The sequence below is a fragment of the Sturnira hondurensis genome, unplaced genomic scaffold (genome assembly GCF_014824575.4).
Source record: "Sturnira hondurensis isolate 20B ecotype Veracruz unplaced genomic scaffold, ASM1482457v3 Scaffold0007401, whole genome shotgun sequence".
NCBI classification, from domain to species: Eukaryota; Metazoa; Chordata; class Mammalia; order Chiroptera; family Phyllostomidae; genus Sturnira; species Sturnira hondurensis.
In genome coordinates, this window is record NW_028080032.1 from 5,580,243 (window position 1) to 5,595,459 (window position 15,217).

The 15,217-nt window shown below is 49.2% G+C and overlaps 1 protein-coding gene across 1 annotated transcript; it reads left to right on the top strand.

Moving 5' to 3' along the window:
* The first annotated feature begins 4,042 nt into the window (after positions 1-4,042).
* LRRN4 (leucine rich repeat neuronal 4) lies at positions 4,043-12,288 on the top strand. Its single transcript, XM_037051675.1, has 5 exons — positions 4,043-4,257; positions 5,346-5,997; positions 7,152-7,356; positions 8,567-8,704; positions 10,469-12,288. Exons 2-5 carry the CDS (start codon positions 5,355-5,357, stop codon positions 11,694-11,696), a joined length of 2,214 nt encoding a protein of 737 aa, XP_036907570.1. The 5' UTR covers positions 4,043-4,257; positions 5,346-5,354; the 3' UTR covers positions 11,697-12,288.
* The last annotated feature ends 2,929 nt before the right edge of the window (positions 12,289-15,217 follow it).

Below are 15,217 nucleotides of genomic sequence, written 5' to 3' on the forward strand. Positions count from 1 at the left end.
CATGAAAAACGACAGAGAAACTATAAAAAAAAGAACCAGTCAGAAATAAAAAAAAACTATATCTGAAATGAAGAATACATGGGCAGGAATAAATAGTAGGTTGGATGAAACAGAGGATTGAATCAGTGATTTGGAAGACAAGGTAGAAAAAAACACCCAATCATAGCAGCAAAAAGAAAAAAGAATTTAAAAAATTCTTTTTAAAATTTGGGACCTTTGGGACAACATGAAACATAACAACATTCACATCATAGGGGTACCAGAAGGAGAAAAGAAAGCAAGTGATTCAGAACCTATTTCAAGATAATGACTGAAAACTTCTCTACCCTGGGAAAGTAAAAAGACATACAAGTCCAGGAAGCACAGAGAGTCCCAAACAAGAAGAACCCAAAGAGGCCCACCCCAAGACAGATCATAATTAAAGTGGCAAAGTTAAAGACAAAGAGAGAATCTTAAAAGCTACAAGAGAAAGACAGTTATTCACCTACAAGGAAGCTCCCATAAGATAGTCAACTAATTTCTCAACAGAAACATTTCAGGCCAGAAATGACATGAAATATTCAAAGTGACGAAAAGCAAGGGTCAACAAACAAAGGCTACTTTACCCAGCAAGGTAAATCATTTAAAATTTAAGAAGAAATAAAGAGCTTCCCAGACAAGGAAAAGCCTGGCTGGTGTAGCTCAGTGGACTGAGCACAGGCCTGTGAACCAAAGGGTCACAGGCTCCATTCCCAGTCAGGTTCCTGGTAGAAGGCAAGTGAGAGGCAACCATATACTGACTGATGTTTCTCTCCTTCTCTTTCTCTTTCTCCTTCCCTTCCTGTCTCTCTAGAAATAAATAAATAAAGTATTTTTTAAAAAAGCTAAACCTGTTGGTTACCACCAAATCAATATTAGCAGAAATGTTAAAGGGCCTGGGAGGAGGAGGAGGCTAAGGAAGAGGAGGAGGAAGAAGAGGAGGAGAAAAAGATCATAGTCAAAAGAAAAAAATGGCAAAAAATATGTACCTATCAATAATCACTTTAAATGTGAATGGCTTAAATGCTCTAATCACATTTAAAGACACAGGGTAGCTAAATGGGTAAGAATACAGGGCCCATATATATGGTGTCTACAAGAAACCCATCTCAGAACAAAAGATATACACAGACTAAAAGTCTGTGGAAAAAAAATGTTTCATACAAATGGAAAGGGAAAAAAAGCTGGGGTAGCAATACTTATATCTGACAAAAACAGACTTTAAAACAAAGGCTATACAGTAAGAGACAAAGAAGGGGGCACATAATGATAAAAGGAGCAATCCGACCAGAGGATATAACCCAAGTAAACATTTACACACCCAACATAGGAGCACCTAAATATGTAAAGCAAATCTTGATGATCATAAAGAGCGAGACTGACAGTTATACAGTCATAGTAGGAGATTTTAACACCCCACTGACATTAACGATGGATCTTCCAGACGGAAATTCAACGAGGACACAGCAGCCTTAAATGACATACTGCCTCAGATGGATTTCATTGAAATCTTCAGAGCATTTCACCCCAAAGCAACAGAACAGAATACACACATTCTTATTTCTTTTTTTAAAGATTATATTTATTTAAAGGGAGAAAGAGAGGGAGAGAAACATCAATGTGTCACTGCCTCTCGCATGCCCCCTGCTAGGGACCTGGCCTGCAAACCAGGCGTACACCCTGACTAGGAATCAAACCAGCAACGCTTTGGTTCATAGGCTAGTACTCAGTCCACTGAGCCACACCAGCCAGGGCTTGAATATAGATACTTTTCAAGTGTACATGGGATGTTTTCTAGGATAGACCACCTTTTAGGCCACAAAACAAATCTTAATAAATTTAAGAAGACTGAATTCATGCCCAGCATCTTCTCTGACCACAATGGTATAAAACTAGAAATCAACAAGAAAACTGAAAAACACTCAAAGACATGGGGGCTAAATAACACATTACTAAACAATGAGTGAGTTAACAACGAGACCAAGAAGAAAATAATAATAATAATAATAATAATAATAATGACAAAAATAAAAAAGGGGATGGTGGTGACAAGCAGAGTGTACCTACCTGGGTGAGACTGCCGAGCAGTCTGCCATAGGCTGTCTGCCACCAGGCTCCCCAGCTCAGGGCCGCCCACCCAGGGGTGTCTGCTTGGGTTTGGTCTGAGCAGAGCCAGAACGCCAGAGCAGTCCAGAGGGCTGAGCTCAGACGTCAGGTTGGCCTGTCCAGTCCAGGCCCTGGACACCAGTGATGAGCTAGGCAGCCAGCAACAGAGAGAAGGTGTTGGCTCAGAGGGCCTGGGGCTCTGAGCAAGTGCTGGCAATGACCTCAGGGGGGTTCTGCAACCAGGGCCTCTCCAGCCCCCTTTCCCCGCTGGTGTACAGAGCAGCACCCCAACATTATTGCCTGGGGTCCTCTTTTTATTAATCCTCACTCAAGGACATTTTTTTTCATTTCTTTTAGAAAAAGGAGGAGGGTACAGAGAGAGAGAGAGAGAAAGAAATTGTTGGATTGGTTGCCTTCACATGACCTCCTTGACTGGAGATTGAACCCACAACCTGAGTGTGTGGCCTGACCAAGAATCGAACCTGCGGTCTTTTGGTCTATAGGACCATGTTCTAACCAACTGAGTCACGCCAGCCAGGGCTAGGTGCCTCTTTTATAGCCCCCCCATGGGGAGGGGAGTCTCTGTTTGAACAGGTGGATTCAGCTCCCTCTCACCTGGGCAGCCCTGCCTGAACTCCCCAAAGCCCTGCTGGCATCAGGTGGCCCACCACCTCTAGGGCAGACCTGACTGAGAGAAGCTGATGTTTTGATTGACCTGTTGGGTGCTCTCTTTGCTTAGTGAACCAAGCAAAGGCAGAGGTTAAGGGCCTCACCTGAAGCCACCCACTGGCCTCCATTTCTCCCTCCCACCTGGCATCCTGTGTTTCCATGGCACAGAGTTCCTACCTCGGGGCCTGGGCTCCCTGGGTGATGACCGTGCTGGCCTAGACATGGTCGCACAGAACAGGCCTCTCCCGGCTCCCACCTGGGCCTGAGAAAGGAACGCTTCTGAGCAACAAGAGCCTGGCAGGCACGGTGGCCGAAAGGATAGTTTTGAGGTTAGGGGTGAAGAAGGTCAGAAAAGAAGATCCCCAGGGATGTGCAATTATCCAATCAACTCAACCTGCCAGTTCAGAGGCGTCCTGTGTTTCCTCAGGGCTGCTCAGATAAGGGCAGACAGCAGGAAAGATTCATGGAGCTCTGGTCTCAGGGTCTGTGTACACAGCACTGAGGACGATTAATCCTTAGGGCCTGGCAGGAGGGGATGTGCAGATCAAAGGCCCTCCGACAAAATGGCCCATGTTGGAACTCAGGGGGTGCGTCTGTCTGCTCCGAACCGATGTGCTCTAAACAAGCTCACATAGCATCACCAGGGCTTTGAGGAGACCTGGGGCTCTTGTCAGCCAGGATCAGTAACCCCAGCTATGAGGTGGGAATGTTCTTTCTTCGTTTCTATCCACTTTATTTATTCCCACCACTTATGAGAGACACGCCTCCTCTCTGTCACCGAACTGGGTCTCAGAGAAACCAAACCAATCCTCTTGGGGACTTCTGGATCTGGTTCGAGCCTGCCCCTGTCCCAGGCTTCTCTGAAGACCCATCTCTGGCCACTTTCCCCTGTACGTCTCTGCAGACCTTCCTACGGACTGGGCACCTTCCTCCGTTGGGGCCTGGGGCTTCTTCCTCACACCAGCTCACCATTCATTCTCCAAGCATCCCCCCCCCAAAATGGAAACCACCCAGCAGGAGGGTCAGATTCCTGGGAGGTGACTGTGCCACCTCTGCCTCACTTTGCCCATCAGCCTTCACCCCTCACCTTGACGGGGAGAGCTGACTCCCTCCATGTCTCAGGCCTGGAAAGGCAGTGTAAGGTGAGATGAAGATGGGGGAGGGCTGGAAGGAGGTAGCAGGCCTGAAAAGGGGCAGGTCCAGGCCCAGAGTGGGAGGAGGAGACAAGCAATAAGGGTGTTGGCTGAAGACCATAATGTGAGGAAGGATGGAAGGCCGAGACTGGAGTATCTCGGGCCTCTCAGTGGGTGGAGCTGGGGGGCAGGAGTATCTGGGAAACAGGCCTCCCTCTGGGATTCAGAGTCGAGCTGCTGTGTAAGTCACCGGCTCCTGGGATCTATAAGACAAAGAGCGAAACTACCAACGGGCATCCAGGAGTGCCACACTCCAGAAGGGCAGATTCTGGTGAGTATGACCCCTGCTGGACGCATGGATTTCTGGCCTCGGTTTCCAGGCTCTTTCTCACTGCCTGGACACCAAAATAGCAACAGGGAGGCCTGGGCGGTTGTTCAGAGACTCAGGGGTCAGCAGAACTAGCTGGAGCAGAAATACACATTGAAAGAAATGAGAGAATATCAAGGCCAAGGCTTGGTCGAAAGGAGCTTTGCCACTCCTCAATCAGCCCTGGCTGCCTGATCTACCCCTACGTGATCTCCCAGCTGCCTTGTGCTCCTGGCTACTCCAGAAACTCCTCATCTGGTGACTCTCAGCCATCCTTCCAGGCATGGGAGACCTCAGGAGCCTTGGCTTTTGTTGGAAACAATGTGAGACCAGGAAAGTTTTGACTCCAGGTTCCCAAGCCTCCCAGCTGTCTGGGGTCTCCCTTCTTCCCTGAACGCAACCCTGAGGGCCCTCGCAAGAAAGGGACTCCGAAACTTATTTTTTAAATGTGACCTGCAAACCAGGTGACAGGCAAACTAGGACTCACCTGAGTCTGGGCAGTTCTAAGGGGGAGATGGGCACAAATAAGTGTCGCTGGGACTGAAAAAGACTTCCTCAAGTCCCTTCTTTATGTTCCAGCAGAGCCACGTACCTGAAGTCATTCACTGGCTCATTATTAATAGCGGTTTATGCAGCAGCAGCACCCGTGGCCCTGGGGGGTTTGCACTGATAAAGGGCAAGTCCCCTCCCCTCAGGGAGCTCGTGTAATGGGAACCAGTAAACCGAGGAGGGGACTGGGAGATTCAGGCCCAGATGGGACAGAGGAGGGAGGCCTTCCGAAGGAGGTCCCCTCTGGGTTAGCATCCAAAGAATTAGAGGGAATTAGAGGGAAGGGCGTGGCTGGGAAAAGGAAGAGCAGGAGGTGCCACAGTGCCCGTGGGGGAGGTAATGGGGGCAAGGCAGCAGGGGCAAAGTCGCTGTGCACCCAGCACCGCTGGGGAACATCCAGGACTTGCACCCCTCCTCAAAGCCTGGTGGTAGTGGGCACTTTACACATCGTTTGAGGGTGTTTCTTTGGGATTTAATGGGCTGTCACATTGTTCTCTTCCCAGCCACGCACCATGTGGTTGGCCCTGATGCTATTCTTGTTGCCCCCCACGCGGCATCTGAGCCTGGCGTGGCCTCACCATCAGAGGGCCCCCCTTTTCCGGATCACTCAGCAGGGCCCCTCTGGAATCGGGGCCAGTAACACCACGAGCTCGCCCTGCGAGGGGCTCTTCCCCACAGGGGCCACGACCTTGACCCTGGCGAACCGCAGCCTGACACGCCTGCCTAGCTGCCTGCCCCGTGCACTGCGCAGCCTGGACAGCAGCCACAATCTGCTGAGCACCCTGAGTGCGTCGGAGCTCAGCCACCTGCCGCAGCTTCAGGTGCTGACGCTGCACCACAACCGCATTAGCACGCTGCTCTGGGACCCCGGCTGGCCCGCAGGCCTGCACACGCTGGACCTCAGCTACAACAAGCTGGCTGCCCTGCCACAGTGCTCCGGGCCCACTCTGAGCAGCCTTCGCGCGCTCGAGTTCACCGGTAACCCCCTGCGGTCGCTGCCGCCCGGGGCCTTCGCCTGCTTCCCCGAGTTGCGTCTGCTCAACCTCTCCCGCACCGCGCTGGGCAGCAGCGCCCAGGTGGACATCGCGGACACCGCCTTTGCACACCTAGCCACCCTCGAAGTCCTGGACCTCAGCGGCACGCTCCTCAAGCAGGGTGAGTCCTGGGCTCCACAGGTTTTTAGAGGCGGGGCTGGGCACGTGCTCCAGGGTGGGCTTCTAGATTTCCTGAGCCACTCACATCCTGCTGGAGCCACTCACATCCTGCTGAGCCACTCACATTCCCCCTCAAGGGGGTTGTTAATTCCTTGAATCCCAGGTAGGAACTATCATCTCGGTTTTGTGTAAGAGGAAACCGAAGCCCAGAAGGGTGAATGGCCCGAGGTCTCACAGCTCATTATGTGTTATCTCCAAATCCAAATCTAAGAAAACAGAGTCAGGACTTGGAAACAGAGCCTGGGCCCAGAAACACAAAGTTTAGCCTCCCTGTGGCACTGCGACCCAGCAGAGCTGGAGAATGGCAGTGGAATGGGGAAGCAGATGCATCGGTTCGGCGCTGATTAGCACCAAACAGGCAGTTCATGTGACACAAATGATGCTCTGAGAATGACTTCCTGGACTTTCCTCCTTGGTTGGCTAAAATCATGTCTGCAAATGTAACCCTTCAGACAAAACACAGGAGGGAGGTAAGAATACCAGTTCTTCTGTACTTGGTGTATTCTGGCTCTGGTTCACAAGGCTGGTTGCATTGTTTTAAAAAAAACACTTCATGTGTCTAGAATCGCCTCTCCCACCACCACAGACAAAGAAAGGAAAAGAGCAAGAACTGGAAACAGTGGGGAAGGGACACATTATCCATATATGAGGACAGCCACATAGTTAGGTTTCTGGTCCTCATTCATCCTTCTGCTTTTCTCCCCCGTCCCTGCCTTCCTCGAAATTCTTTCCTCCTGGTGGCCATCAGAGTGAAGTTTGGGGTATTTGGAGACAGTGTCCTGAGTTCAAGTCCTGGATCTGTCCTTTCCCAGCTCTGTGGCCTTGGGCTTATCATTCTCCTCTCTGGCCTCAGCCACTTTGGGCTAGAAGGAAGGAAGGAAGGAAGGAAGGAAGGAAGGAAGGAAGGAAGGAAAGAAGGAGAGACTGGCCTTTCAGCCAAAATGGCCCGTGCTTCCAAGATCCCCAAAGCTGTGCCCATGCTCAGCAATGACTTTCACAACTTGCCTTTTCACTCTGGGTGCTTCAGTAACACCCTGCCAACCTCCTGAGTTAGCGTCTCCCTGGGCAGTGGTCAGTTTCCCCTCTGTGTTTCAGTTCAGTCAGGGTGGATCAGAGACCTGCCCAAGCTCACGTCCCTCTACCTGAAGAACATGCCCAGGCTGAGGAGCCTGGAGGGGGACCTTTTCAAGATGACCCCTGACCTGAAACAGCTGGATTGTCAAGATTCCCCAACGCTTACCTCTGTCCAGACGCACATCTTCCAAGACACTCCTCGCCTACAGCTCCTTCTGCTCCAGAAGTAAGTACTGGTGTTTATGAATCACAGGACTCAATTTTGCTCATTACACTATACTAAATAGGTGTAACTATTTTATAGAGCATGCCAGACTCTAATTTTCTTCCAGTGGCTCCTTCAGGTCCTCTGTGGGGTTTTGTTCTTCTTCACCCTTTGGGTGGGATCTTTGGGCATGTCCCAGGTAGTCCCTCTGGCCTGAGAACTGTGCACCTTGATTCTGTCCAGAGTAATATTAAAACTCCAAACTCATGCATGTAAGGCTTCCTTTAAGCTCAAGGATGAGTAACCTGCATGGGAAGAAGGGGCGGGGGGCATCAGGTTCTTTATTTCTCCAACCATGTGTTTCCCCCCCCGTGAGCAGTGAGCCGCAGGTCTAGGGAGGCAAAGTGAGAGAGTAGAACGGTCCTACTTGCAGTCAGCACCCAGGGTTGGTGCCTTCTGGCCTAGTGATGTCCAAAGTGTCACTCTACCCACCCTCCTTCCTGACTTCTAACAGGAAGGGCAGCATCCCTCGGAAGAAGATCCCACCTCCTTTCCTAGGCACCCACACCTGGGCCCTGGGAAGTAGCCACTTCCGTCTTTTCTCTGCCTACTCCTGCCCCAACCAGAGTACTTCACTTCACCGTTTGTCATAAAGGAAAGGAGAGAGGAGATGCAGAGCACTTAGCTCAAAGCCCGTCAGATGGGCTGTGCTCTGTAACATCAGTGTAGATGAAGGTGGTTGTGATAAAAGTGGTGATGGCAATGATGAAAGTGATGTGGTAATGGCGATTGTGAGGATGTTGGCAAGATGGTGTGTTGGCGGTAGTGACAGTAACGGTGATAATAATGATGGTGGCGGTGATATGTTGATGAGAGTGGTACCTCCGGCTCAGACTCCTCTTTTGAGCTTCAGACTGATGCAACACTGTGTGTAAGGCATTGGGTGTGGAGCCAAACTGCCTGGGCCCAAACCCTGACTCCACCACTCACACGCTGTGTGAGTTAAGGCAAGCTGCTTAGCACTTCCATAGCTCAGTTTCCTCATCTGTGAAATGACGACCCAAAAGGAAGCCCAAGGTCATTAAGAGCATTGCCCAAAGTAATATTATCTAATGGTTAGATGGTATACTAACCCCTAAGAGAATGGTTTTCCCATACACCACCATGGCTCTCTGGGAATTGTTTAGACCTGATTGTAAAAGCCTGACAATGGATTTTCTGTGTATTTCAGCTGCAACTTGAGTTCCTTCCCTCCTTGGACCCTACATTCCTCCCAGGTCCTATCCATCGACCTCTTTGGCAACCCCCTCACTTGCAGCTGTGAGTTGTCATGGCTCCTTGTGAATGCAAAGAAGATAGTCCTGAGCAGGTAACACGTTTACAAAGCGAGTGACGAAGGAGTGGGGGTCAGCCACCTGGAACTGAAGTTGTCCCAGCTCATCATGTCTTGNACCATGGCTCTCTGGGAATTGTTTAGACCTGATTGTAAAAGCCTGACAATGGATTTTCTGTGTATTTCAGCTGCAACTTGAGTTCCTTCCCTCCTTGGACCCTACATTCCTCCCAGGTCCTATCCATCGACCTCTTTGGCAACCCCCTCACTTGCAGCTGTGAGTTGTCATGGCTCCTTGTGAATGCAAAGAAGATAGTCCTGAGCAGGTAACACGTTTACAAAGCAAGTGACGAAGGAGTGGGGGTCAGCCACCTGGAACTGAAGTTGTCCCAACTCATCATGTCTTGCTCACATAACCAGGCTGGGCAGGTTGGCATTGTTGGGCAGGGTGGCCATCTCTCATGTAGTCACGTTCAGGGACCCAGCTAATGGAGGCTCTGCTTCCCTTCCAGTGAGTCGGAGAGGCAGAGAGCATGGAGAAACAGATATGGAAGGTTTTAATGGGCCAGACCAGGAGGTGGGGCTCATCACTACCACTAACATCCACACTTCACTGCAAAGAAGGCTGGGAAATGTAGTCTAGTTGTGTTCCCAGTAGGAAAAAGAAATGGCCTACGTGGACAGTTAGCTTGTCTCTGCCAAAGGACAGTTACTATTGCCCCATTTTACAGAGGAGTGGACTGGGGCCAAAGGAGGAGGGGTATTTGCTTAGATTCGTGCAACTACTGGGAGGAGGAGGCAGAATCCACCTTCCTCCAAAATTGTGCTTAAGCACTGGGCTCCCCTGAGTCCCCCAAATGGAGCCCAGCCTCCCGTGCCATTCCGTCCAAGGCCAGTGGACTTACAGAACTATAGTGGGACAGACAGAAGTCCTATGAAAACCTCTCATTGGCTCTTACCTGAAAAAGCTATTTTTGCCATGGAACCTCATGCCCGGGTTGGCCACAAGAAGAGGATGGGGGCTGGGAACACCTCTGGTCTTGAGCACCCTAAAACCGGCTCCATCAGCCCACTTTGGGAGACATACTGTGTTCTGTGGGGGTCCTTTTCTCACCTCTCGCCCAAGCCTGGAAACAAGTGAGGCTCAGTCTGTCCCTTTCTCTGCTTCATTTGCATTCCAAAAACAAGAACCCGGACCCTTTGCAGTAAAGGTTTGAACTCTGTATTAATGAAGAGGTTGGGAGTGCAGGCTCTTCACACCACACACTACTGTTCATTTTGGCTGCATTATTTAACCTCTCTGGGCCTCTACTACCTCATCTGTAAAATGGGGATAACAGTGCCTACCTCATGAGGTAGTGCAGATTAAATCCATCAATACAGTAAAGTGCTAACAATAGTCCCTAGCACATGACAAGCACTCAGAAAAATGTTAACTAGCATGAGTATTGTGACTAGTACTCACAGCCAGGAAGCAGACAGGTGAGAACGCTTAGAGAATCTGGATTGCCCTTATAGTGTTTACCCAGGTTTAGGCTCTGCCATTTGCTGGTGGTGGCATCTCAGGCAGGTAATTTCTCTTTCTGAGCTTCTGTTTCCTCCTCTACCTCCTGGGAGCCTTCTCCAAGGTTGCTTTGAAGGTCAGTGAGGTGATGTGGGCCTAGTATGTACCATGAGGTACCTGGTAGATGTGTTGACAAACCTTAGCAAATGGGATGCTCTGCATTGAGTATGCAAAGGCCAGCACAAAAGCAGGTTTGATGCCAAAAATACCTTTTGTCTGGTTAACTTCCCTTCCAGGGCAGCTGACACTCTGTGCACACCAGCTGCAGGATCCTCGGGGGCCTTCTTGGCCCCTCTCCCGCTGTCCCAGCTGCCCAGTGTGTGCCACTGGGACCAAAGCACCACTCACCTTGATTCCAACCCACCGTCCCCTGTCGGCTGCACCCAGACACCATCCACACAGGGTCCCTTCACCTCGCCCAGCACAGCCTCCTCCACTCAAGCTGTGGGAGGTGGACAGAGTGTCACCACAGCCACCTCCCACGCTGTGGGTCCCACCTCGAGAGCTGCATGGTTGCACAGCAGTGGCGGGGAGGAGGCTACGGCCTCTACTACCATCTCTACCTCAGCTCCCAGAAACTCCAGCCATCCACCTAGGGCTGCAAACACAGCTGGGACAGAGCACGGAGAACAGTCTGCCCTGCTTGTCCTTGATCCTAATATCTCAGCTGCCTCCACCACACGGGCCAGCAAACAGCTCGGTCTCTCCCCTGCCTCCCGGAACCCACTGAGCACACCCCAGCAAGACTGGAAGACACAGGCCACCCCTCAGGCTTCCCACCCAAGCCCTTCCGAGGATGAAATTCCAATCCTGCTTTTGGACGATTCCAGCGAGAGTGAGGTTGAGAGTGAGAAAGTGCGACTGCCTCCCAAGGACGTCGCCTGTGATTACCACCCCTGTAAGCACCTCCAGACCCCGTGCGCAGACCTGCAGAGGCGCTTGTGGTGCCGGTGCCCCGGCCTCAGCGGGGAAGACACTATCCCAGACCCTCCCAAGCTACAGGGGGTGTCAGAGACCACCGACACATCTGTGCTTGTCCGCTGGTGCGCCCCTAACTCGGTGGTGCGCGGCTACCAGATCCGCTACTCTCCGGAGGGCTGGCGGGGCAACCAGTCGGTGGTAAGGGACATCTACGCCACTGCCCGGCAGCACCCCTTGTACGGGCTCTCCCCGGGCACCACGTACCGCGTGTGCGTCCAGGCGGCCAACAGCGCTGGGCTGAGCCGGCCGCAGGCCTCGGGCTGGAGGGAGCCGTGCGCCACCTTCACCACCAAGCCTAGCTTCGTGCTCATCTTCGCGGTCCTGTGTGGCGCGAGCGGCCTGCTGCTCCTGTGCACCCTGCTGCTGACCCTGTGTCTCTGCAGGCGGGGCCGGAGACCACACAGGCAATGCTACGACACGCACCTGGTGGCCTACAAGAACCCAGCCTTTGACTACCCGCTGAAACTGCAGACCGTCAATTAGCCCAGCTCCCCCTCCCCTCGTCGAACTGGATAATCAGGGCCCTCTCGGCTCTGACCGTCTCCAGTCCCCGAAAAGCCAAGCACTCCTGTGGCACACACTTTCCTTCCTTCTACTTCGCTGTGGCTGTTTCCAGAAACGTGGTGGCCCACGTCAAACTACTCAATGGCTGTTGGAACGAGCCATTCTTGTTTTTTAATAGCCATCGGTGCTCCTCGGTGTACAGAACTGTGTGTGGAAGGTGGAAGACATAAAACAAATTCTCTAATCCAGCCTCTTACACTACATCGGTGACACTCTCAAGCCCTTTTAGGACGTTGAGGGCATTATACTAAGTGGAATAAGTTCCGTCTGGTCTGGTCAAGCTCCAGCAAGGCACCTGTTTGCTAGTAAAGGAATGGACCTTTACAGTGGGTTCTCAGCCTGCGAACTGGGGGTGAGGAAAAGCGCGGGTGGTTTCCCGAGGCCTTCCGGGTTTCTCAGTCGCTTTTCAGGATATAGCAAAGATGTGCTTCTAGCTTTATAGTTAAAACAGCAGTCTTTTCACGTCTTTTGCCCATTTTTTAATTGGTTTGTTTGTTTGTTTTTTGGTACTGAGTTTCATAAGTTCTTTTTTTTTTTAAATATTTTATTTACTTATCTTCAGAGGGGAAGGGAAGGAGAGAGGAAGAGAAACATCAATGTATGGTTGCTTCTTGTGCATCCCTTGCTGGGAACTGACCCCTGCCCGGAACTGGCCTGCAACCCAGGAATGTGCCCTGACTGGGAATCGAACCGCGATCGTCTGGTTCCCAGGCCCTCGCTCAATCCACTGAGCTACACCAGTCAGGACTGAGTTTCATAAGTTCTTTATAAATTTTGGGTATTAACCCCTAATCAGATATATCATGGGCAAGTATGTTCTATTCAGTAGGACGTTTTTTCCCCCATTTTGTTGATGGTTTCCTTTCTTGTGCAAAACTTTTTAGTTTGATGTAGTCCAAACTGCTTGTTTTTTTATTTCCCTTGCCTGAGGCAATACATCAGAAAAAAAATACTGCTATGAGAAATGTCCAAGATTTTACTACCTATGTTTTCTTCTAGGATTTTTAGTTTTGTGAGTTTACATTTAAGTCTTTTATCTGTTTTGTGTTTATTCCTATGTGTGGCATAAGAAGGTGGTCTAGTTTTTTTGTTGTTGTTTTGCACATATCTATCCAACTTTTCCAGCACCATTTATTGAATAGACTATCTTTATCCCATTGTATGTTCTTGTGTCCTTTACCAAATATTAATCGACTGTAAAGGTGTGGCTTTATTTTGGGGCTTTCTGTGTTCCATTGATCGATATGTCTGTTTTATGCCAGTACCATGCTGTTTTGATTACTATGGCCTTGTTGAATAGTTTGAATTAGGTAGCTTGAGTCCTCCAACTTTGTTCTTCTTTTTCAAGATTGCTTTGGCTATTAGGGGTTTTTTGTGGTGTGCACCCCTGAGTTCACTGCAGTTTATTTATAATAGCCAAGATTTGGAAGCAGCCCAAGTGTCCATCAATAGATGAGTAGATAAAAAAGCTGTGGTACATTTACAAAATGGAATACTACTCGGCCATAAAAATGAAGAAAATCTTATTCTTTGCAACAGCATGGATGGACCTGGACAGCACTATGCTCAGTGAAATAAGCAAGTCAGAGACAGACAAGTACCATATGATCTCACTTATATGTAGCATCTAATGAACAAAATAATCTAACAAAGAAAACAGAAACAGACTCAGAGAGCAGACTGACAGCTGTCAGGGGGGAGGTGTTGCAAGGCTGGGTGAAAAAGATGGAGGGATTAAGCAAAAACAAACAAACTCACAGACATAGCCAACAGCACAGTGATTACCAGAGGGGAAGAGAGTTGGGGGGAGGTAGAAGAGGGTAAGAGGATGATAAATGGTGATAGGAGACCTGACTTGAGTGGATGAACACAATACACTATACGGTTGACGTATTACAGATTTGTGCACCGGAAACCTATACAATTTTATCAGCTAATGTCACACCAATACATTTGATTAAAAAAAAAAAAACAAAACAGTCTTCTGGGAACACTTGTGAAAACCAGGAAAGACTGTCCTTTCTAAAGTCAATGTTTGCCCTGGCGGGTGTGGCTCAGTAGATTCAGCTCCCGCCTGTGAACTGACAGGTTGCTGGTTTGATTCCCCATCAGGGCACATACCTGCGCTGTGGGCCAGGTCCGAGAGGCACAATCACATTCATGTTTCTCTCCCTCTCTTTCTACCTCCCTGCCCCTCTGTCTGAAAATAAATTAAAAATTTAAAATAAATAAAGTCAATGTGTATTGCATTTGACCTACGTGGACAAAGGAGCTGTGAACTTTTTTTTTTAAGGAAGCATAATGTGCTCAATTTCAGGAAGATTTTTTTAGAGAGAAGAGAACCTGAGGCTCTAGCTTGAAGTCAAAACACCTCTCTGCATTAAACAACGCCTTCGTGATTTGTGTGTGTGTGTGTGGGACATGCCTTACTTCACCCTCCCTCGTTTTATACAATCCTATAGGGGAAAAGTGATTTCATAAAATTATAATGGGGGTCATATTTCTAGATTTTCATTTTCTACAGTAGCATTGATGTTGGTTTTCTGTGGCTATCCTAACAATGACCACAATCTGTGTGCCTTACAACAACAAAAATTCATTCTCTTACAGGTCAGAAATCCATAATCAAGGCATCGGCAGCATTGATTCCTTCTGGAGACGCGGAGGAATTGTTCCCCGCCCCTCCCCTAGCTTCTGGCGGTTGCCAGCAATCCTTGGTGTCCCTGGGCTTGAACATTTATCACTCCTGTCTATGTATGCCTTCATTGTCTCAGGACATTCTGTGGGTGTGCAGCCAAATTTCCCTCTTTTCTATTATTTCCCCCCTGCTTTATTGAGTTACATGATATAAAACACTAAGTTTGAGGTGTATCGTGTGACTTGACATATGTATATGTTGGGAAATGGTTCCAATAAGGGGAGCGAACACCTCCAGGACCTGACGATTACTCAGATGTACTGTCTCCACACCTCTCAAGGGTATAATACAGTATTGTTAACTCTAGTCATCACGCTGTCTTCTGGGAATTAGATCCCCGGAACTTACTCATCTTGTAACTGGAAGTTTGTATACTTTGACCAGCTTCACCCACCCCACCCTCACTCCTGGGAACCACCAACCTGTTTCTATGAATTTTTTAGATTCCACATATAAGTGAGGTCATACAGAATTTGTCTCAGACTTATTTCACTTAGTGTAATGCCTTCAAATTCCATGTTGCTGCAAAAATAACAATTTCCTTTTTATGGTTGAATACTATACTGTTCCATTGTATAGACATACATCATGTCTTCTCTATCCACTCATTCACTGGTGGACAACTTAGGTCGTTCCGTCTTTTGTCAATAATCCTGCAACAAACATGGGTATTCAGGTATGAATACCCTCTTCATGGGTATGAAGAGATATCTTCAAGATAGTAATTACATTTCCTTCAGAT

Bases quoted from the DNA above. Each gene is read 5' to 3' on its own strand.
- LRRN4 (XM_037051675.1), top strand. From the start codon at position 5,355: ATGTGGTTGGCCCTGATGCTATTCTTGTTGCCCCCCACGCGGCATCTG. The intron at 5,998-7,151 runs GTGAGTCCTGGG...TCTGTGTTTCAG, and splicing joins CGGCACGCTCCTCAAGCAGG to TTCAGTCAGGGTGGATCAGA. The intron at 7,357-8,566 runs GTAAGTACTGGT...TGTGTATTTCAG, and splicing joins CAGCTCCTTCTGCTCCAGAA to CTGCAACTTGAGTTCCTTCC.